Source organism: Montipora capricornis, chromosome 14 (assembly GCF_036669925.1).
Source record: "Montipora capricornis isolate CH-2021 chromosome 14, ASM3666992v2, whole genome shotgun sequence".
Lineage (NCBI taxonomy): Eukaryota > Metazoa > Cnidaria > Anthozoa > Scleractinia > Acroporidae > Montipora > Montipora capricornis.
The window spans coordinates 36,236,769-36,260,785 of record NC_090896.1 but is presented as its reverse complement, the minus strand read 5'-3'; the positions used below and the strand labels follow the sequence as shown (position 1 = coordinate 36,260,785).

Sequence of the window (24,017 nt, the reverse complement as noted above, 5' to 3'; positions counted from 1 at the left end):
CAAGTACTATATGTATTCCTTATTTTAGTGTATTCAGCACGTGGTGTAAAGATGGTGGGCTAATCATTTTTAGATGCCTCCATGTGGCCTCGTTAGTTAGAAATGGAGCCTTTTGACACTTCAGGACAATCAAATATGGAAGAAAACGACCAAATCAAGGAAGGTGACGTTATATGTTTGCATCAATCAGAGGAAAATGGCAATTCTCTTCAACGTACTTCTGTTTCAGATGAAGAAAGTTCAGGAAATGCTGGCGTTGAAACAGAATCAGACAAAACGTCCGGAATTGCAAACGAAACAGTTTTTTCTTCAAAAGAAGATATTTGTGATGTTTCAGTTATAACAAATGGTGCTTATGGAAACAAACTGAGAGTTCTTTGCTCAAATGTCGTTGATCATTCACGTTCAGAAAACGAAATGACCAAAGAAATGTCCGGGGGTGGACGAAGTCAAGAAATGGAAAACAACAACCCTGTAGATGCTTGTGCTAATTTAACTCCTGCATCAGCAGAAGTTACATCCTTGGCAGAACAAAAAAGTCATATTAACGTTGTAAATTCGGAAGATAATGTGACTGAAGAGCCAGAAATTGAGTTACGTAATGGGAAATCACAAGAAGTTGTTAGTCTTTGTTCAGTAAATGACACACTTTCAGAAAGGTCTGAAGGGATCTTAAATTTGAAGGATGGTCCTATTGGAGATAGGTGCCTTCAAGAAAGGACAAACAAGGCAGTGGATGCCTGTGATTTAATTTCTGTGTCAGAGAAATGTACTTCCTTGGAACAACAGAGAAACTATATTGGGAGTGTGGTTTTGGAGGAGGGTGCATCCAGGACTGAAGATCCTGTAATTGAGGTAAATGGGATGAAACCAGAAAAAGATGTGAGTTTTTCATTTTCTGAGAATGGGACACACACTGAAAGAAGAATGAATGATGTTGCAGATGGGTGCCATCAAGAAATGACAAACAACAAGGCAGTGGATGATTGTGATTTAATTTCTTTGTCAGAGAAATGCACTTCCTTGGAACATCAGAGAAACTATATTGGGAGTGTGGTTTTGGAGGAGGATGCATCCAAGATTCAAGATCCTGCAATTGAGTTACATGAGGTGAAACTAGAAAAAGACACAAGTTTTTTATGTTCACAGAATGAAACACCCAAAGAATTGTCTGAAGGGATCTTAAATGTGAAGGAAATTGGTCTTATTGGAGATAAGTGTGGTCAAGAAATGACAAATAACAAGGCAGTGGATGCTTGTGATTTAATTTCTGTGTCAGAGAAGTGTACTTCCTTGGAGCAACAGGGAAACTGTATTGAGAGTGTGGTTTTGCAGGAGGATGCATCCAAGATTGAAGATCCTGTAATTGAGGTACATGGGATGAAACCAGAAAAAGACACAAGTTTTTTGTGTTCACGGAATGAAACACCCACAGAAAGGTTTGAAGGGGCAGTTAGTTTGAAGAGTGCTGATGACAGAGATAGTTGTAGTGAAGAAGTAGAAAACAACAACACTGTGAACTCTTGTGCTTATTACACCTCTGTATTAGAGAATGGTACTTTCTTAGAAGGAAAGAAAAACTTTATTCACAGTGTTGATTTGGAGGATGATGTCTCCATGATTGAAGAGCGAAAAACTGGGTTGCAGGAGCTAAAAGCGATACAAAACACTGCGCAGTTACCAGTACCTCAAGACACTGGACTCAAAGTAGCAGGTGTGCTGGATTCTCAGAGCATATCTTCAGATTCTGATAAAGCCATTCAAGTTTACGCCATGACTACCATGGACAAGGAGCTGGAAGTAATCAGTGCAGAGAGTTCAACTCAGAGGGAAAATATCAAAGATGAAGCCTCTTCTTTGCGCAAAAATTCTTCAGACTCAGATGATGAGAGCTCTTCAAGTGAAAGTTTGACCAGTTCTGATTCCAGCTCTGAGTAAGTAGTGACCACTCTCAACTAGACATACGTAACTGAACTATGGAATCACTGCAGTGTGAACATTGCTTATGCACTGGTATCGCAGAGGTTGTGGATTCAAATTCTGCTCAAGCCAGAATTTTTCAGGCTTTCCCTTCTACTAGAGCATACATTGTCATATCATGAATCTCTTTGTCAAAGTCTTTTCTAGATCTCTTGAACCTTAACTTGGTCAGTACCAAGATACGCCAACTGACACATTAATTTTGATGCCACAAAATTGCTGCTTCATACTTGCTGGAAATTTACAGAGAGATGAACTACAGTCCCAGACATAATTGTTGGGACACTTCTGCCTCTTCCCTTCCCAATGTTGCTGTGAAAGATTTGGTGACTGAACTGCGAGAAACAACATTGCAAGGCTGCTGCCTAAGAAAATTTTAAAGGGGCCCTCAGAGCTAAATGCTGAGAACTTAGGAGCCCAACATATGAAGTTAAAGGTGTTGCTGTGAAAAATTAAGGAGCCCAGAGCTATTCTTTGGGAGCCCCGGGCTACCGGGCTCCTGTTAGGCAACAGCCTTGAACATTGGGAGCGGCAGGGAACGCACGAGAAGGGAATATGTCTGAGACTGTAGATAAACTCCTGAAAGAATCCAGTTAACTTAAGAATCAGACTATGTAGTTAGCAGTCATTAATTACTTACCTGAATTTCACTTTGATGTACATCATCAAGTCCCTCCCAGGATGGGGAAGGGGGGAGGGGGAGGGAGGCTTGTTCCCTTGTTACCTTGTTCCCTCAAAAAATAATTGCTTGTGTTCCTTGTTCCTGGAATTACTTTCAAACTTGTTCCCAACTTTTTGATCCCTAACACGGGCATGTAGTTCCCGGTGTTGTGGTCTGTCTTCTGTTGAGTATCATGGTTGGGAGGGTAAAAAAGGGGCCACAGTAATTGGCACAAGCTGTTGTGGCGCTCTGCCAGCTTGACTGGCAAAGTCTGTAAATCTAAAAAATCTAAAAATTGTTTATGTGCCCCTTTTCCCCAGTTCAAATTAACCATGACTTTTGTTCCCTTGTTCCCAAAAAACCCCTTGGGAGAGATACATTGTTTGCATAAATAAAAAGTGGTTGGGGTCCTAACACGACAGGACTAGAATGTCACTCTTTCTTTTTATTGAATAATATTATTATGTTGTCTCCTGTTTGCTTTTTCAGTGAAGAGTTGGAAGATATCAGAAAGGAAATTGAAAGAGAGGAAGAGAAAGTTCAAGTTGGTCCGCTGAAAACAAAAAGTGAAATTTTGATAAAGGTTTCTGTCATTTTTATTATTCTTTTAAATTAACCATTATTTTTTTATTCAACACAAAAGACTTCACAAATTAATGATTGAAATAACATTTATTTTGAATATTTCCTTGGCTTTGATTGGCTCAGATTTCTGGCTTAAAGTGCCTATCACTCAACAAGCTTTTCCAGTTTACATATTGGACCCCGAAATTGTGCCAAATATATTGTATTGTTTTTAGAACCTCAAGAAAAGTGGTCATAGTTTCATCCATGAGTGAGCAATGAGGGGGTTCAATATTCGGTTGACAACACAAAGTACTTTGTATCTTTGTTTTCAAAGAGCTATCTCAGTGCAAAGCCATTCCTCCTCCTTACGTATAGTCGTCGATCAAATTACAACCAGTTTTCCGCTCTTTATGAGGCTCACTAAAACAGTGATGTTGAGGGAGAGAGTTTAGCAAATCAAAGAGTGAATTACTGTCAGATAAGTGCAGAGAATTGTTGAGTGGAATGGGATTTTGAGGTGATAGACACTTTAATTAGAACTACAATCAGGGACGTAGAGAGAAGCCGCCAGCTGGAAAAAATCACCTCCTATTCAAAATTTTTTGGTTAAGCATGCCGCAGACTCCGCTAGAAGGGACACGTCACATGCGTGTCCAACTGGGCCTTCTACCTGTTAAGTGCATATTACCATCTTTACAACATTTTGGTTACATCCCTGACAATATAGCAAATGGACAGTTAAAGAAAATGTTGATTGAGAAAAGATGCCACTCCATTCCCTACAATACTTAAAATTATTGTTAAATAGTCATTTATTATTGTAGGCTTTGAAATAGCTGCGAATGTAACAAGTCACACTTAAGATGAAAGGGAGAAGTGTTCATTGCACTTATTTGGACATTTAAGCAATATTGTCTTCAGGTAACTCCAACAGGATTTGAACCCATGACCTCTGTGATACCAGTCCAATGCTCTCCCGACTGTGCTATGAAGGCACTATAGTGAGAGCAGGTCATTTTGTTGGGCACATGTGTTACTGTGAAAGGACTTGATGAATGAAATGGACTTTAACCCATATTTGATACCTGAACTGCCCTGGACTGCCCCCATTGATGAAGAAAATCGTTTGGCGTTAGACAGAGTAAAGTCTATTAAGTCCCTCTCCTAGGAGTCAATGGGTGAAAGTATATATTTTATTAAGTGTTTTATGTTCTCCCAACTTAGTGCCTTCATAGCTCAGTTGGTAGTCAAGAGCATTGCACCTGCATCGCAGAGGTCATGCGTTCAAATTCTGTTGGAGCCACCTGAATTTTTCAGGTGTCTATATAAGAGACTACAGTAGTGCTTAATTTGTCCAGATACGTATGAGGATCACTTCTCCCTTTCGTCTGTAACCAGCTTTTCAAATATATACCTTTATTTCATAAATCACGCTTTCATCTAAAATCAATAACCGTGCAGATCTTGGATTTTGTTTTCGCCCTAGGCACAAGTAACAGCTCCTCAACTTGCATAATTCCATATACTGTGCATGTACATGTATCATTTGAATTAAAATAATAAGGATGACCAAGAAGTAGATAAAATATGAGCGGGAGATCCGTATGGGCGTTTACAATGGCGAGCCGATAGGCGAGCCATTGTAAACATCCATACAGATGGGACGCGAATATTTTATCTTGCTTGTGAAATGAATACATTAAATTGAATGCAAAGTAATTGTTATATTAATCAAAAGAGATCTGTATCAAAAGTTAATGAATACTAATTAGCTGAGCAGGAGTTTGTATCAAAAGTTAATTCTACTGTTTAATAATTCGGTTGATTTGTATTGGGGTTTTATTTACAGTTGTGTACATGTGATCTGAATACTGTGCTGGGATTGGTTTGCACCCTCATAAATTATTAATGAATTTTACAAGTAATGAATAAAATTCAGTATGTTCTGATCGATTCTCTTTAGGAGCTTCCTGAGGTACCAGAGCTTGATATAAGCATAGATGGAAATGTTCAACTTGTGGAAATTGGACTTGTTTTCAGTGTTGTGGAAACCTTAGGTACATGTACCGTTGTAAGCTGCTATGAAAAAAAGATAAACAATGGGTTAGTAACCCCCCCACCCCCTCCCAATGGATGGGATTCTGGAAATTCTCGCAGGAGGGGGGGGGGGGATCAAACACCCTGGAAATCCAGACGGGAGGTGGGGTCTTTTGTCTTGGAAATCCAGACAGGAGAGGGGGGGGGGGGGGCTTGTGTATCAGGAAATCCAGGTGAGAGGGGGGGTTAAAAGACTACCCCATCCATTGGGGAGGGGGGGGGGGGTGTGGATTTTTTCTGGAATAACCCATTACAGGAAATTATGCAAACATGTAAATAAATCAGGGTTCCTCATTTTAATTTGACGGTGTGCTTTTGTTTTATTAATTTTATTTTTATATTTATTTAATGATGTGAACTTAACCAAAAAAAGACATAAACTTGGAGTGGACAGCTGTTTCATTCTCCACTTGAAATTTTTGGAATAGTTTTCTTACTGAGAATTTTGACCAAAATGGAAGGAAAGTGCCCCATTTTTCTATGACTGTTTGTCTGAACTGAGAATCAGGTACCGGTAATTGTAATTAACTTAGTAATTAAACACTGGAAATTCAACATTCTCAAGATCTTTATTCATGTCAATGAACAGGATGTGAGGAAGTATACTTATCAAAATCAAATGAGAACTGGATTTATAGCAGTACCAGAGCTTACATGAGCAAACTGTTTTTTGATGCTGCGACATCAATTATTTCAAGTTTTCATCCAACCATACAATGGCTGAGAAAGTTGAGATGTTGATACTGCATTATATTGACATGTCTCGTAAGAATTTACATGATGATTATTCCTCTCACTTTTATGAGTAAAATAATGCTACTGATTACAATTGTGATAATAATAATAATAATAATTATTATCAGCAATATTAATATTTTGCTTTAAAAGGTCAGGAAGAAAAAGCATGTATTTTACATACAATTTATTCTGAAATAAAGGGATTGATTCTGAACAATGCATTAAAATAATTTTATATTATTATGTAAATTTTGTCTTTCAAACAGTTTATCACTTTTTTCCTTTCCATTATTTGCAGTTGTAGTAAGAGCTTTACCATGCACCCCTGCTTTGGATGAAGAGAGCATTATTTTCTTGGAGAACAGATCTTGCCTTGGGTTGGTGAGTATTCTGTGTCATTTTTTCTCAGTCATATATAAAGATATGGATACCTAACTCTGACTGGAGCCATGTCTGACTCCTGAGCAGAGCACACAAATCTATGGCTTTGTCCAGTGATTAAATACGCTGATTTTCAGTGTTTTCGTTGCTGTCACCATTGTTTAATAAGTGCTGTGCTATTGGGTTGGGGACAATATTTATCAAACTTAGTTGAACTTGCTGGATAGCTATGAGCTGCTTTTTTCACAAAATGGTACTAAAATGCTTTCAGTTAGGCTATATGTACATGTACTGTACTCTGCTGGCTGCTGTTCTGGTTTAAGTCAGAGTAATTTGCAGTTATGTAAAACAGTGGAATATTATGCACTCTAAGAAAAACAACACTCGTGTCTAGTTATTCAAACTTGGCTTCCCCACTTAAAGTTGCTGTGGTCGTCAGATGTTCAGATTGGCATGAGTTACCTCCCAGTACTGTAGTTCTCAAAAGTTCTAGAGAGGCTATCATGAAAGCATTACTGTGATTTTCTTAATTCTGTGGAATCTCATCTTCATGTGCCAATGGCCAAACTGCATGTTGGCTTCCATCAATCAAACTTCTGATGCCAAGCCGAGGGTTGAGCCAAAACCACAGATGCCAACATCAATATTGCCAATCAGCATCATTGGTTCCCACGCTACATTGGTACATTTGAAGTTGATGCCGATGGAAAGCGATGGAAGCTGTACGAGTCTCTTCTGAAGAACCTCCACAAAGATATCATAATGGTATTCAAGCAGTGAACTAAACAAAAACTCCGCTTCACTTTCTGGAGGCAGAGTGGATCTTCTCAGTTATGTTTGGAAATTGTTTGATGGAAGCCAGAACGCAGTTTGGCGCTTTGCACTTGAAGGTGAGATTCCGCAGAATTATGAAAATCGCAGCAAGTCTGGCTGAATTCAATTCATAGGAAATTTTTTAGACTACATACTGGTGGTACTGATATCACTTTGCAGGTGTTTGAGACATTTGGACCAGTGCAGAGACCATTTTATTCTGTCAGATTTAACAAGGAGTCTGATATCAAGGAGAAAAATGTTCTTGTGGGAGATAAAGTCCTCTATGCTCCTGACATCATGGAATATTCCCACTATGTCTTTGTGTCTCAGCTGAAAAAGTAAGACATCAACTTGATTTTACCTTGACTTTTAACTTGATTTTAGTCAAATGGCACTACCTTCAGAATTGCCTTTTCCATCTGAATACAGTGAACCAATAACCACAATCATTTAACCCTTTGACGTCCAAACTGGCCTAAACTGGCCAGACTTAGTTTTTCAGTCAGTGATTAATGAGGACATAGTTTTTCAGTGAGTGATTAACCCATTGACTCCCAGGGGTTCCCCATTGACGAATAAAATCATCTGGCGTTAGACAGAGTGAACTACTATGTCCCCATTAACCCTTTGACGTCCAAACCGGCCTAAACCGGCCAGACCAACATCGCAGAGTGCTACAGCATGTGTATACAGCTATTAAAGTGAAAAGAATGTTCTTGTTTTACCAATAACAAATTTCCCATGCCTCTTTCATACACACGACTAGACCAGTCCTTATTTAAAAAAAACTGTTCTGAAGTAAATCTTATGAATAATAATGGCTTCCCCTTTCTTCCTGAAACAATTTAGCTACAATCAGTGGCAAAAGTAGTTGGGAGCCTGGTAAATGCTAGGATGGGCCTGAAAATCTCTCAGACGTTTTTAACTGTAAGCATATCTGTCAAAATTCCTCAAAAGCGGCAACTGGAGCAAATAGAAGTCCCCTTCCAAGGCTGCTGCCTAAGAAAATTTTAAAGGAGCCCTCAGAGCTAAACGCTGAGAACTTAGGAGCCCAACATATGAAGTGAAAGGTGTTGCTGTGAAAAATTAAGGCGCCCATAGCTATTCTTTGGGAGCCCCAGGCTACCGGGCTCCTGTTAGGCAACAGCCTTGCCTTCCCTCCCTTGCTAATCAATGTTGATGAAATAGACTAGGAAATCACTGTTCACTATTGACTAAATAAGAAACTAGTTAGAAAAACCAGCTTAAAAGGGTGAGTTTCCCAAGACTTTTTGCCACTAATTGTAGGTTATTTTCAGTTTTTCCTGAACAACATGGGGTAATATTATTGTGAAGAAGAGCTCCCCGCAACCGACTGTTGGTCAATACCTGGGGAGGAGGTGGATGTACACAGGCTATTGGCCAACTGTCGGCCAACAAATAACCGACAGCCTTAAGTACCGACCGTTGGCCAACAGTTGGCCGACAGGTTTTTTCAGGGACAGAAAATGTATGTTTTCAAAAGATGAACTTAGTCTGCATATGTTGAATCACTGTTAAAATGAGCTGAAACCAAAATTACCACATGCAACAAAAGACGAAGCATGTTGAATTGCCTGAATGTTCTTCTAACAAACAGTTCCTTTAGGAGCCACTAAGTTTGCAAAAGTCAATGACCAACGACAATACAAAATAATAGAAATTACAACACCATGAAACAGTATAATATTTACTCACCCGGTAGTGAGTAAATATTGAGCCTTGATATATTTAGAGGCGAACTGGGGTCTAGATAACCATTCCAATATGGAAGACAAATTTACCCAATATGGGGTGTTATATAAGATTATGGCCTAAAAGGACAAAATTGGGAAAGATCTCAACTGGTTTTGTTCAGAGTGCAGTTGTTCAAAGCCTGTTTAAGGTACCTGCATTACAGGAAACTTAAATTGCCATCTATTTTCTGATGAGGAAAAGTTTTGACAAGAGTTTTTAGCCTCCAAAATTGACTAGATGTTGCTTCTCTTTAGCATAAAATTTCAATCTTAGGTTAGGGTTTTTTTGAAGGGAAAAATCCATACCTGGGTTTGTATTTAATTGACCCATTGGCCCCTTAGAGTGACACTTAATATATATTACTCTGTCTAACACCAGATGATTTTACTCATCAAAATGATTTTACTTGTCAGATTTCAGTGTTGATCAGCTTTTGAGCAACTTGGTTCAGGATTGTAGATCATTTTTACTGTTATCAAGAAACACCACAGATTCTTTAAAATGTAATTTTTTTCCTAGTTTTTAATATTCATTTCATACCTCATAGGTTAAAAGGATCTGATGCTTCATGGGAGCACGACGAAGAACCACCAGTCGAGGTGAATTTGATATTAATTTTTCCTTATTCCAAGAGGACACGACTTTGTAATGTTGTGAAATGTGCATAAACTGATATGTTTGAAAGAAAGATTCCATTTGTTGTGGGTAGTCCAGTAAGAAAACTATTTATATGCTGTTGTTTTTGTTGTAGGTAATAGACTATTCAGATGACGAGGAGGAGGCACGGGCAAAATCCAGCAGGAAGAAAGAAAGGTAAAATTAAGGATTTAGAGCAGTGCATTAAGCCGCGGCTACACGAGCAATTTTTTGCTCGTGCTGGTGATGCCATTTTTTCAAACTTTGTCGTGTTGCCAGCGTGAGATGAAAATCGCATGTGTAACCACCCTTGAGCTGGTGAAGCGACAGGTGAAAAAATCGCCAAGAAAAAGTCGCCAGAGTTGAAACTTTTGCGACAAAATCGCAGAGATAGTTGCCCGTGTACCCACCCTGCAACTTTTTGCCCGCATTTGCGACGAGACTAAAGATTATTTAGCCAATGAAATTAAAGTAGAAATGTCAGGTCTCTTGAAGTATGCGATTCACGCGGCCTTCAATTTGTCACCAAAATTTGTCACAAGTGTAGCCACCCTAGGCCTGTCGCACAGGCGACACAACAAAATCTGAAAAAAATCGCATCACTGGCGCGAGACAAAAAGCCCTCATGTAGCCGCGGCTTTATGGCATACAGATTGCCCAACAAAAAAGACTGGTTCCTGTCAGTTCATCAAAGTTAGGTCCTGTTGCAAATGGAAATGGGGTCAATAATGGATAACCATCTGGGAAAAGCCAGTGTTGTACTCCCTGGAGAGTTAGGCTAGAGCTGTCCTAGTGATCATTATCTGCTTCTCCCACCTTTTCAATTAGATTTGCTCTGTTTCAGTTGATCTAAACCTGACTCAAGGATTTTCTCCTGGTTCTTAGGTTTTCTTCTGTGGTCAAAATGGACCCCCAGCTAATTACCACTGGCTATGGGGCTGTGGTCTAATTGAGCTTTCAGCCCCATCTTGTTTTAGCTGTACCTTTTGTGAGTCAGTCCATAAGACTGCAAGGAAGGGTAATTAGCAGGGTCACATGAATCATATTAAGTTTTCTTTTGGAAGTTAAATATTACTTATGATGCAAAATCCCATTGAAGTTGACTACTGGGTTCTAGGTTGCGAATTTGTGGTTAACTGCTCTTCAGTTAAATAGATTAAGTGTTTGGTAGCCTACAGTGCAGGTAGGTCTTATAGCAGCGTTCATGCTGGATTTTGTACATAAAATTCCAGGATTATTCAAGGAGTTTTTAGGAACAAGAAATTACGTTTTCAAGAAGTGTTTGCAAGAAAAAGCCTAGTACCTTGATATTCTTTCCCATGTCCTGCAAGTTAAGTGCATGCACTGGTATTTTATTTAAATTTGCATTAAATCTTTCCCTAGTAGTCAAGTTGGGGCTCAATTTTTGAAATGTCTCTTTAACTTAGCATTATGCAATCTCAACAATTTTCACCCAAGCAAAAATTCAAGGATTTTCAAGCAGTTTCCCCACCAAATCCTTTTTTCAAGGGCTTTTCAAGCACCCTGGAAGTCCAAAATTAAATTTCAGGGCTTTTCAAGGACTTCAAGGAGTAGCACAAACCCTGTTATAGGGAAAGTGGCTGACCTCTCTTTTGCCTGCAGTCTATCAAACCGCCATCTTAGATGGATATTGGCAGGGACCCACCCACTTGGTGGCAATCTATTCCTCTCCACAAGATTCTTCGTCTACTTCAGAAATTCAAGATGGCGGCTAAACATTCTGCGAAGGACATACTGAGTGTGTGACTACTAAAATACACGTGCACTGCAGACTAAGTGCTTGGTAGCTGTCAGTTGTCAAATCAAACTGAACTGCTCCCCAGATGCCCAAAGATGGCTTTGAACTACTGGGTAGGGGATAGTGTTCAAATTCTTGAACATGTACTTCCCCACTTCATTGACCTTCCCATGAACAGTACTGGTTAAGGAGGCTCGAAAGAGTTTTTCATTGCAGCTATGGTGTTTGTGCAACGATGAAAGATACCAAAGAAGGATATTTCATAGTGTAGGCAAAGTATAAACAACACGCCAGGTCCACAAAAAGGCCCTCTAAATTTCAGTTTTTGAAAATTATCTGAAAAACCAAATCGGTGACCTTACCGTTTTTATTTCTTTGTTGGAAATCTCCCTAAATTCTTAGAGAGTATGACAAAAAGTTATCCAGTAGAATTAAGATACATCGGAAAAAGGCATTTTATAGTTTACAGAAATTGTACTAGATAACTTTCCCCAAAACTTTTTGTATTTGAAGTGCCATTGTGGATATGTGCATTCAAAAAATCAAGATTTGTCACCAAGCAAAATTTCGAGATAAAGACATTTTTTTTTTCGCAGATTTTGTTTCTGGTTTGTGCGATTTTACACTGTATTTTCCCTTCCAGTGTGTTGTGCGCACAAGTTTTGATTGAAATTTGATTCATTTGGCTGATGCATATGTTTCTTAGTTATGGCGTGTGTAGGTTACGCGTGTGTAGGTTACGCATGTATGCACGGCTAAAAACCCTTTCGAGTCTCCTTAGACCCTGTTTACACGGATCCAAACAAATTTGTGCATGGACAAGAACTTGTACAGTTCCACCTTGTGTTCACACGGGGCCGTTAGAACTGGACAAATTTTTAAATGGCTAAGTGACTGTGCAAGTTTGGGACCTGAAAAAAGCAGGTCGACTTTTTGACAGGCACGGTTCCACTATGTGTACGATCTCGTGAAAACACCCGAGCCGTGAAAAATTAATGACGTCAAAGACTCACATTGTGGTTATGTCATCTTACTTGCTCCTCTCTGTCTCCCAATCAACTATTTTGCCTGCTTTTCTGATATTCAATTCTTTTTTTTCTTGGGATTTCAAAACTATGTTAAGTAAACACAAACTCACCCAAGTTTTAAGTTCTGATATAAAAAAGACACCTGGAATTTTCTTATTTATTGGTCCGCCTTTACTAACTTTAAAATCTTGAGAGAGCTGGGTCGAGGAGAAAAATTAATGACATCAAAGACTCACTAGTTTAAGAATGCAATGCGTGTGTATGTGTCTGAATTAATATGCAGCACGGGAGTTTCGGGCTTTCAGACTTTTAAACCCGTGTTTGGCATATAAAAATTATAATAAATTGTGTTTACAAGCTGAAATTTTAAGCTAGTGAGTAAGTAACATCATTTTCTCTAGATCCAACCCTCTGAGGTCCAATCGGCCAGTTTTGAACTTGCGTAATGGTGGACCGTGAAATCCAAAACTTACACTCATAATAAACAGCCTTTTGATAAAGCTCAAAGCTCAAAATTTTGCCAGTTAGGTGTTAAGCGAACACGCTTTCAAAATCTGAAGAAAAAAAGGAAATGATTTTTTGATCATAGTACCACTTTAACTTGCTGAGGAAAGTCAGTCACACACCACTGCTTGCTTCCACCCCTTCCCCCCCCCCCCCCCCCCCAACTTGCACGGGTGAGTCATCAAGTTGTTACACACCACGACAGACTTGTTATTTCTCGCAAGAGGGAGAATTCACTTCACAGGTGCCCCAGGATGCCCACAGTTGACAAGTAAAACTTGTGTTAGACAATCTGACTTTTAACCCTTTCACCCCTAAGGAGTCTGAGTAAAATCTGTAAATGTCACTCTTAGAGGGGAAAGTGTTGAAGTCTCTCTCCCAGGAGTCAATGGATTAAGCAGTAACGTTCAAAGACAAGTCTAACAATAATGGCAGTAATAAATCCCATACTACTGCACCTCAATAACAACTGATCATATCATTTTCAACACTCCTTTTTTCACAAACAGAGTGGCTAAAAGGGGGTCGGCAGAGAATACTTCTTCCCAAAAAATGAATGAAGCGGGTGGAGAAACTGTCCACCAGGAAACTCAGAAAGGTTTGTAGTGACAAGATAAAAGAGTTTGCAAATGGAAACGAGAATGGTATATGTTTTATATTTTAAAGCCAAGAGTGTAACAGCTGCAGTTGATATGCATGTACATTCAGGAGATAGTATACACCTGTTGTCATGCAGTCATGCTGGAGTCCCAAAACAAAAAAGGGCAACCGTTTTAGTTCCCAAACTGATCCTCAAGGATTAGTCATGAACACAAGATTTGTAAGCAGACTTTTTGAGCATCAGCCTTTCATTAGAGCTAGTTTGCTTTCACAAAGGACTAACACTCAAAATGTCAACTCTGAGATCTTTCTTTTAATTGTCTAAAGTGCACGTAAACTCTTAATATTCCTTGTTCCTAATAATTTTAAATCTCTCCATCCAAATTGAACATAATTATGTCACCTCTGACTCACCCAGAATTTCACTTTTTCTGTGCTGTGCAAGCCACGTAAACTTGGCAGAACTAGCAGTAATTTTGACGCACGACCGTGATGCAAGGGAAATGGGTCTATTCTTGATTTTACATTACAAACTACTTTGCAATGCAAAATTTCTTTCAAAACAGGAATGCAAAGCAATTTGTGACTTAAAATCGAGAATAGACCCATGCTTCTCACATTGTGGTCGTGGCTCGAAAGTACTGCCAGTTTTGATAAGTTTGCACATCTTGCCCACAAGATAAAAAGCCAAATTTTGAGGTAAGAGTGGCAAGACATCTTTGCTTTTGGTGAGGAGATTAATATAGACAGAAATATTCGACTTGAGAAGCACTTTACTTTACCTTTACCAATTCCATTCATAAAACCAAACTTTTGTGTTTCTCTTATTGCCCTAGTCTCTTTAGAAAATTACCCCTTAATCCTCCACGAATTAAACTCTATTCAAGCGCAAATACTGTTTTGTTTCATTTGAAAAACATAGCGGCCAGTCCTCAAAATTCTAAAAAAATCCAGGCAACTAAACCTGTCACTTTGGTTGCCCTGAGAAATGCTTGTTTGCTCATTAGGAAACCCTTTATGATGCACACCGTGTTGAGATGCAATCGCATGATGCTGGAGCTTGAGTATCCCTTAGTTATAAGTTTTGTGGAAGTCTGGGTTTAAGTTTTAGCATTTTCAAAATGGAGACTTTGATCTCAGCCATCACCCCCTACATGCTTGTGATATTGTCTCTTGCATTTTTCTAACTGACCATGTGTTGTAAAAGCCACAGATATTCAAACACAGGAAAATGCTCAGCTGCGGCAAATCTCAACCTTAACATGTAATTCATTTTCTATTTTTGGCTGGCTTATCCATTATTTTTTTCTTTGGACAACCAGGCTTTTCATTTTACAAAAAACTGGTGTCCCAGTAAACTTTCTGGCCATCGCGGACGACCTCTTATGTTGAGCACTTGCAGGGGCTGATCACAATTGTGAATTGGTGCTAAATTATTTAGAGCTTTAAACTTTAAGTGACTTCCACCTCAACAAACTTTTCTGCTTTATTTATTCTCTGAAATCGTCTCAAAAATATATTGTGTTGTTAATTTTTACAATGTTTTACAAGATTAACTTTTTATATTCACTTTGAAAGACGGGGAAAATGGCTGTAGTTTGATCTATGACTGAGCAATGAATGGGAATTGGGTTGATGTCAAAAATTACTTTGCATCCCTGTTTTCAAAGAACTATCACAATGCAAAGCAGTCTGTGACATCAACCCAGTATTAAGCCCATTCCCCTTCCTTGTGCAGCTGCAGATCAACATTGCAACCATTTTTCCACTTTTAGAAGCCTCTAAAAAGTGACAAGTGCAGGGAATTGTTTAGCAGAAAGGAGTTTTTGATGTAATTGACACTTTTAAGGTCTTGCTCATCTTCCCAGGCACAAAACCCAATATTTCTGTCAGCCCATGCAAAGGAAGCAAGTGTGACACATTATACAATGAGAATCATCCCAGAGAATTTCATTACTTACTTGTATGCATAATTAAATTTTTTCATTGTTTTTTTTTTTAGGTAACAGGAAAAGGAGTTGGAAAAATCGAGCAAAACATCAGCCTGTTAATCTTGATCTCACTTCAAATCAAGAGACATTGTTTAACAACCCTGAAGCCATGCAAAAGGGACCAATGTCTTCGCATGAAGCAGTTGGGAGACCTTTTATGGACCATTCCACTTCAACACAGCACTCTGTATTTAACAACACTGAAGCAATGCAAAGGGGACCAATGTCTTGGCACAAACCAAGGTTTGCCCCACCAGCAGTTGGGAGACCTTTTATGGACCATTTCACTTCTACACAGCACTCTGGTATGGGACCTGTGGCACCACCAAGAGGGATACCTTTTGGAAGGTTTCCTCCCTCTGGTCCACCTCCTAGGGGTCAATTGAATATGACACCTGTACCTCCACACATAAGACACTTTCAAGGAATGCTTCTATGTGAGCCTCTTAGGCCCTTATCTGGAGGACCTCGTTTCCAAGGACCCTGGCCAGTGGGAACACCCTCTGGGTTTGCCATAAGACACCCTATGCTTCCACTGCAAGGTTCTGATCCCAGATTCCAAGGACAACATTACATGGGGATACCCCCACCACACCCTCCTTCAACCTGAACAGTGCCAAATAAAATAAAATAAATTTAATTATTTTCTGAAAATCCTATTGGTACATGTATTTTGCAAAGTTATGAGTCCTTTACGCTGGTTTTAACCAACTTGTGGAATTTGTTCATTAAGTGCAGGGTTAACCCTGGACAAATCTTTAGAATGCATAATACTGTGGCAGAGAAGTGTAAAGCAATGGTTTATTTTAACACTCGCATAGCACACATTCACAAAGTAATTTTTCTGCAAGACTAGAGAGAATAAATAATGATAAAAACAAAGACTATGTTAACCCTATAGTATTATTTTTGGATTGGCACCATATTTAATACATGGAGATGGTTATGAAACTTGACAAGTTCATTTGTTTCATGTTTTTGTCCATATCTTTGGCCTTGACCCTGCACAAAACACACCTTTTTCGAGAAAATAACCAATCAAATCATTTTTTTGCAAACCATTGTGCAGGGCCACGGTCAATTCAACATCAATTGCAACAACATTGTTCTCGCTTTGTTCTCGCTATGACATTGGTGGCACTCAAAAGGTTGGGCAAAAAGGTTGGGCAAAAATTTAAATTTACTTTAATTTTTATAACTCCAAGTAATTCTACAGTAATAACATTTTGGCATCCAAGATCAATCTTACACATTAGAGTACATAAAACATATTATACATGTATTCATACGTTTGTCTTCAATCAAATACATTTTAATCCCAAAAACCTCAGTTCTCCAACTTTGAAGGCGTGATTAATGTTCTCATTCATTTTGTTCAACAAAATGACCTCTGTGTCTTTGACCTTAAAATATGCACTTGTCCTCTGGCTTTTCTTGAAGGGAGGATATCTGCAGGTGAGGCTAGCTTGTTGCTTGAATGGCATAATTTATAAGACCTTTAATCTAATTAATGCAGTTCATGCCCAATTGGGTGTTGAAATTGAATGTCCCCTGCTGTTCCAAAGCTTCTCTCCAAAGTGATAAGCTGTCGCAATACCGGCACCCAAGCCACCTGCAATGGCAATGGGCCGCAATCCAGCTGTCGACTTGAAGATCATACCAGTTAAGGTTGCTGCTCCCACTGAATTATATTCATCCTCTTCACCACCTCTCAACTTGCCAATCAGTGTGTCCAGACTGCAGTACATAAGGGCTGCAGAGTGAAAAACAAATCTCATAAGTTTCCCAACACAACAACCTACAACAACTTAAGTTCCTCCTTACCTAAAACTCCTAAGCTGTTCCCAAATGAAGGACCTCTCCTTGTGCAGCCATTTAATACACTAGGAGAAAACAGAAAATTAATTAAAACCATCATTCCATATAATCTCGACTATTTTGACACAAAGTAGATTATAGCCTTAGTATGAAAATGGCCCATAATGAGGAAAGATCAATAATGCATGCACAACCTTCCAGTTACTGCAGATCACCATTGCTTGACTACTGATTAATCAAGTCAGAGGTTGCTGCTTTTGTCCGGTGCACGACCATCTCCTTGCTTGGGATAAGCACTAAAAAAAGTTACCCCTGATTAAATGATCCTCTCCTTAGAGCTCAGTCGTAGTCAAACACCCTTCCCTTTCAATGTTGTTGTCTATGCTCATTTTCATGCGAGATAAAGTTAGCTAAGTTGCATGGGTGCCTACAACATTGCTTAAAAGAAAGGATGAGATCATTTCGGATTTCAAATCCTTTTGACTCCCATGCCAGCCAGAACCGGCCATACTTAGTATTAAAATGTTACTCTGTCTAATTAGAGATAGCTGAATAAGTACGGTAGTACCTGTTTACTCTGAGCTTTAGTGTCTTCCCATCTGGGCTTCGTAATCCCTCATACAGACCCCACGTTCCTCCAACTGCCAAACCTGTTCGAAGATACAGAGATTTTCAATCTCGATCAAGGGGACGTGACCCTTCTTAATGAAAATGACAATTTTCATTAACCCATGCCTTTTTAAGAGTAACACCAGTAGATTATATCCTGTCTAATGCCAGACGATTTTACTTCTCAAAGGGAGTGTGATTCAGGGGTGAAACTGTTACCGGTAATATCATCATATCACATATCTTTATTTACCCTCCGATTTTTAGAGTAGCTTGGTGTAGCTAATATATCCGAGCATTTGCCCTCCCAACCATGATACATCACAGAAGACAGACCACAACAGCGGGAACTACATGCCCTACTCTTTGCGACGTGTGTGGGTTCTTTTACGTCCCACAGGATTATGAACATTGAAGGGTTGTGAGACGGGACCTCCGGCTTATCGTCCTTATCCGAGAAGACTAGAGAGTCTAACCATTTGCAGATGTAATTACAAAGGCAGCACTTTCTCCTCAGTTATTTAAAGACCCTGAATGTTGGTTCGGCGGGAGTTGAACTCACTACCTCCCGCGTGACAGCCCGGTGCTCAACCAACTGAGCCACCGGTACGCGGTAGTAATGGTACATGTAACATGTTTATACAGAATAGAGAAATGACTGCTCTAGTTTAAGCAGTCATTTCTCTATTCTTAGGAAATGCCATTTGACTTAGTTTAATTGTGTTCTGTTTTTCATTAAGGAACTCAAGCCTTCACTCAATACCTAAGAGAACTCCATTTGAGCTAAGCTTTTTACTTGATTGCATCTCTAGGATAAACAGCATAACTTCATGCTTTAATTTTATTATATATTCAAGTTCATTTTTATTTTCTTTTTATTTTCATCGCTTGATAATGACTTAGGTTAAGTCGAAATGTCGCATTTTAAACCTTTTTAAAACCTTTTTGTAACCATTTTTTTTAGCCATGTTTAACATTTTTCTGTTTACATACATATGTATTCAAATGCGCTTTACAAGTAATCAATCTATGGGTGAGATTAGACATCATCATATACAGGTGCCACTGGCAGCCACAATTGATCTCACCCAACCCATGAATGAATGCCAATGGGTTAAAGATCCTGAGTGTTGGCAAGGCTGGAGTTTTGATCCCATGACTTCCCACACGGTAGTTTATGCTCAACCACCTATGCCGACCGGTCAGAGGTTATCGATAACCTACTTTATTTATAAGATGAGATAAGTTACTTAACAATTATTCCATGAGCGCGCGTTGGATATGAGACGATAAATAGCCAATGAGACGCGTAGCGCCGAGTTGGCTATAACCAGTCTCATATCCAACAAGCGCGAATGGAATAATTGTTTTATTAAAATTAATTCCTTAAACTTCCAAAATTTGGAAGTAAGAAATACGAACGAAAAAAGCAAGAAATTCCAAGGGAAATCGATGCGATGTTGTGTACATGTAATACCTTGTGGTCACACAGATGCAGGCTCATCACAAAAACAATCCTTGCCTTTTCGCGTACTATACTTCTCAACGTTGGAATTGGTCCAAACTTTCCACAAGAAAGAGATTTTTTTCTTTTTTGGCTTTATTTGAAGAGAATTTTCGCTTTCCAGCCAAAACAAAATTAGTTTAGCAACGCCTAACGCAATCATTTACCATATAAGGTCAAACTAAGGTATATGAGCTGATAACCGAGATTGAGTGAACCAATCAGAGCATGCGAAATGTATTATCCCAGGTTGAGAATTTAATAAAATAAGATAAACCCCCTATGTCTAGAAATGCAAGTAATTATTAGGTAATTATAATTATGCCCATTATTTGGCATCCAACATGAAGTGTCCCTTTAAAGTGCCCCTGTGACCAAAAAACGAACTCTCATTTTCTTTGGATTTCAAATCTATGTTAACTACGGTAAACACTAAGCAACCAATGCTTTAACCCTTGATTTCAAAAAAGAAACCTGTTTATTTTAACCGGAATTTTCCTATTTAATGGTTTGCCATTGCTAACTTTAAAGTCTTGAGAGAGCTGGAGCAAGGAGATAAAGATGTCAAAGGCTCACTAATAATAAGAATGCATAATTTTGCGTGTACATCCCAGAATTATTATGCAACCTGGGAGTTTCGGGGTTTCAGTCTTTTAAACTCGCATTTTGCATAATAATAACAAGCTGCATTCACAGGCTGAAATTTTACTGGGGGGGACATGAGTGATTAACCCATTGACTCCTGGGGGTTCCACATTGATGAGTAAAATCGTCTGGCGTTAAACAGAGTAAAATACCCTGGCGTTCTAAAGACAGAGTAAAATACCAAGTCTGGCTGGTTTTGACTGGTTCAGGTGTCAAAGTGAGCCTTTGACATCACTTTTCCCTGGATCCAACTCTCTGAGGTCCAATCGGTCAGTTTTGAAAGTAAGTAATGGCGGACTGTGAAATCCAAAACTTGTCTGAGTTGAAAATGGCCAGGCTAATTCATTATAGCCAAACATTGCATAGCAATGCGAGGGCAATTTTATATACTGAGGGCTTTTTCATGATGATTGCAAAACAAGCAGGCACACCTACCACACATATATGATGTTCCAATTCCTGAAAACATCCGTTCACCCCAGCTTCTCTTCTTTTTACTGTCGGTGGGGAAAACAAACTCTGCTCCTCCCTTGAAGGTAAAATAAATAACATTTTGTAGAAAGAAAATTCTTATGAATCATATCCACCAAATTACAAATGGCCCAAAATAAAAGTTATTTTCATGATTTTCAATACCTGATTTAAATATGTTGGATCAATGTTGAGATATGGTGACAATGATCCTCTATTAACTGAAAAAAAAAGAGAAAAGAAAAAGTTAGTTTGATTGCATACATTTGTAGACCTTGTAATGTTTACTACACTACATGTAACTGTATTGTCAGTAACGCACATTCCATATTATGATAAAAACTAGAAATAATCATTGATTATGAACTGTGTTCACTGGGGGATCTTTGGAGGTTGGAATCACTAGAAGAGCCGAGATCCCATGAAGATGATGCATTCGTGTTAAAGAACGTCTATCAAAAGTATCAATAACTGAGGCTTGTAGTATGGAAAGTTTGGAGTAAAGATGTGATAACTTCACAAAAAACGAAATTCGTGAAAACTGGGAAATGTTGAATGCCTGAGAGAATGTTACTAAAAGATGTCCCTTGCCAAAATTCTGCAGCAGTTCAAACCATCATGAGGTGCAATCGTTATTTGCGTATATGATGAATCAAAACCAAGATGCGCATGCCTGTATGACATAATTCAAGATGGCACTGAAAAATCAGACGAACGAAAAACAAAAACTTCCCAAAGCTCACCCTATGCACAAGATACCCAAGATTAGACATTGCCTTCTCACGTTGAACGCAATAATACAACAATTTAACTCTACTTTCCAAAACCCTTCACACAACATTGCAAGTAATTTTTCTTGAAAGCATTGGGTAGTATAACATCTGTCCTGCAACTTGTGTTGCAACGGTTTGCAGCACATTTATTTCTTGCATTTGCCTCATGCGATCATCAAGAACGAGACAAGTTGCATGAAACGTTGCCAAGTGTAAAACCCATTAAGCAACTTGTTTTGCAATTTGAAAACTTTTTTTGTCACCTAATTGCAAGACAAGTTGTAGGAAAAATTGTGAAGTGCAAAAGCACCTTTAGTGACTACTGTCAACTGTCAGTCACTCTGAACAAGTCCAAAATTCTTAAGAAAGTTGCTGAAAGTTTCCTTCTTCGGGCCACTTGCACGACAATAAAATTATTAATTTTGTTCTCAACAATTTCAGACGACAGAAACCAGCATTAGAAGCTTACACAATCATACATGTAATCTATCATTAACTGCTTGTATTATGCGCCGATCAAATCAAAACTTCAACAGGAGAAGATTTTACAGTGTTTTTTAAAATAAAGTATGTATGTATGTTCTTCAGTAGGGTATGCAGGGATCCACATTTGCAGTGGTCCGGTCCTCCCAGACGACTTAAAACCCATCCAGACGAGTATAAAAACTTGTGAAGTTTTAATAATTTTGATGTCTTTTCGCGAATGCCACCAAATGTTATAATATAGAATGTACTTTCGTTCTGATTGCTTTCCGTTCAATGGAAACTTCCAGAAAATAAGAAATAAACATGCAGCTTAAATCTCAAGCCGTCAGGCCATCTTTGACCACGTGGTATTTTCCATGAAACGATTGCAATGCTCAAGTTACAATTGATTTTATCGACCATTTTCTGTACTTACGCATTTTTCCTGGGCCACTCAAAATTTGTCTGGGCAAGTATATCGTAAGATGTACTTGCCCGGCAGACGACTTTGATCAAAAAATGAATATAGATCCCTGGGTATGACTGACAAATCCGACGATAGGGTAGGGCATTTGAACACCATTTTGGCTCGAGGGGGCAGGAATTTGAACGATCCAATCATCAAAAGTTCAAATGCCCAGGCTTTGCTCAGGAGGTGGGGGAGGGGGGGGGGATTATTGAAGATTCGAATTGATCGGTGTATTATGTGAATAGTGAGGCCATCTGGCCCCAGTTGTTCAAACAATGAATAGCACTATCTGCCAGATAAATCGCTATCCACTGGATAACTCAATTGGTTTTGCTAGTGATTTATCCAGTGGATCGCGCTATCCATCGTTTGAACAACTGGGGCCTGAATGATAGGTGACAGCTGATGATTGCTGACGACAACAGAAGGGTTTATAGTCACCTCGCCACCAGGAAGACTCGCCACCAGTAAACTCGCCACCAAGGGTCACATCAACTTTTTAAATTTTTTTTCTAGTCCTAGATTAAGTATTTTTTCCTCAATTGCAAATGACAAACTTAACAGTGAAATTTTCTCGTCCAAATGGCATCGCTTGTTTACGAAAGGGAAAACTGCATCACCGAAGAGTGTATGAATGTTGGAATCACTAAGGGAGAACGAAGGTTTTATAGTGCGGAGTTTCGAAAAGTTTTGAAAACCGGGAAATGCGCCAACTGATCGATCGAAATAAAAAATACGCCTCGGAAAATATCATATTAGGCTTGGATTATGAAAACTATTAACGGATCGCGCAAATGCATACTCAAGGCGAGTCTTCTCCTTATAAAAATCAACATAGCTTCGCCTTCCACTAAATAATGTCCTTGTAATGATTTATTACAGCAGACGTAAGGCAAAGTACTTGAAGAAACTGAACTTGCTACAATCATTTCTCAAGTAGAACATAGTTAGTAGCTAAAAGGTGATTGCATATTGGTGGCGAGTTTGCTGGTGGCGAGTCTTCCTGGTGGCGAGATGACTAGTTACCAACAGAAGCAGCCTCCCAAACTAGGATTATCATGCACCACATTGACCAGGCCTTTTTACCTAACAGTGGAGATGGTTAAAGCAACTAATGAATTGTAAGGTCAAAAAGATGATTTTGACCCCTTTCTTTAGGGACTCGGTTCTTTTTCCAAGTATGCTGAAGTAATCATAAGCTCTAAGGTATGTTTTACTCACCTATTTACACAAATTCCCAGCCAACGATTGCTCAAATTTGTGTAGAACGGAAACTAAACACTTCTTTTCATCCTTAATTCAGTTTGAGCAATCGATCGCTTCAAAAACTATGTTTTGTACAAAATTATTTGACAGATATCAGATCGACCTCATCAGTAATATTTTTCGACCGGCGATCGTCTACGTACGTACGAAAGTGCAGGACGACATAATCTTACCTGAATACGCCATGCTCGGGTCTTGCATTGAGTAATCCTCTCCGTTACTTCGTAAGTCCATTACCAGTGTTTTAAAATTGAACAGAAGAGTAAAATTTAAGGCAAACGAAATAAACTTCGCTCACATGAGGATATTCATGTATCTCTACGCAACCTCGTGTAGAATCTACATTTGCGCGTGCGTGACATTGATTACGCAACAAACGGAGCTACAATAGTTACGTAGGAATCTGGGGCCCGGTGTAAAATCCAATTTTAAAATGTTTTTTTCTTTCATTGATCATCAAATATAATATGAATATTCATTTTAG

General features: G+C 38.9%; 2 protein-coding genes across 2 annotated transcripts; one reads left to right on the top strand and one right to left on the bottom strand.

The window, feature by feature from the left end:
* Window positions 1-29: 29 nt before the first annotated feature.
* On the top strand, window positions 30-16,838 carry LOC138032186 (uncharacterized). Its single transcript, XM_068879795.1, has 9 exons — window positions 30-1,934; window positions 3,131-3,224; window positions 5,172-5,265; window positions 6,342-6,424; window positions 7,418-7,578; window positions 9,543-9,594; window positions 9,747-9,808; window positions 13,432-13,520; window positions 15,525-16,838. The coding sequence occupies exons 1-9, from the start codon at window positions 103-105 to the stop codon at window positions 16,121-16,123; spliced, it is 3,066 nt and encodes a 1,021-aa protein (XP_068735896.1). The 5' UTR covers window positions 30-102; the 3' UTR covers window positions 16,124-16,838.
* On the bottom strand, window positions 16,297-23,896 carry LOC138032187 (uncharacterized). Its single transcript, XM_068879796.1, has 6 exons — window positions 23,707-23,896; window positions 20,726-20,781; window positions 20,525-20,618; window positions 17,900-17,981; window positions 17,338-17,396; window positions 16,297-17,266 (listed from the first exon to the last, which is right to left on the bottom strand). Exons 1-6 carry the CDS (start codon window positions 23,765-23,767, stop codon window positions 17,031-17,033), a joined length of 588 nt encoding a protein of 195 aa, XP_068735897.1. The 5' UTR covers window positions 23,768-23,896; the 3' UTR covers window positions 16,297-17,030.
* Between the last annotated feature and the right edge of the window lie 121 nt (window positions 23,897-24,017).

What these genes read in the sequence shown, in the direction of transcription:
- LOC138032186 (XM_068879795.1), top strand. Translation starts at nt 103, where the DNA reads ATGGAGCCTTTTGACACTTCAGGACAATCAAATATGGAAGAAAACGAC. An exon ending in AGTTCTGATTCCAGCTCTGA is followed by an intron (nt 1,935 to 3,130) that starts GTAAGTAGTGAC and finishes TTGCTTTTTCAG; the next exon opens with TGAAGAGTTGGAAGATATCA. An exon ending in TCCAGCAGGAAGAAAGAAAG is followed by an intron (nt 9,809 to 13,431) that starts GTAAAATTAAGG and finishes TTTCACAAACAG; the next exon opens with AGTGGCTAAAAGGGGGTCGG.
- LOC138032187 (XM_068879796.1), bottom strand. Translation starts at nt 23,767, where the DNA reads ATGGACTTACGAAGTAACGGAGAGGATTACTCAATGCAAGACCCGAGC. An exon ending in TGGAACATCATATATGTGTG is followed by an intron (nt 17,982 to 20,524) that starts GTAGGTGTGCCT and finishes ATCTTCGAACAG; the next exon opens with GTTTGGCAGTTGGAGGAACG. An exon ending in GAACAGCTTAGGAGTTTTAG is followed by an intron (nt 17,267 to 17,337) that starts GTAAGGAGGAAC and finishes TTCACTCTGCAG; the next exon opens with CCCTTATGTACTGCAGTCTG.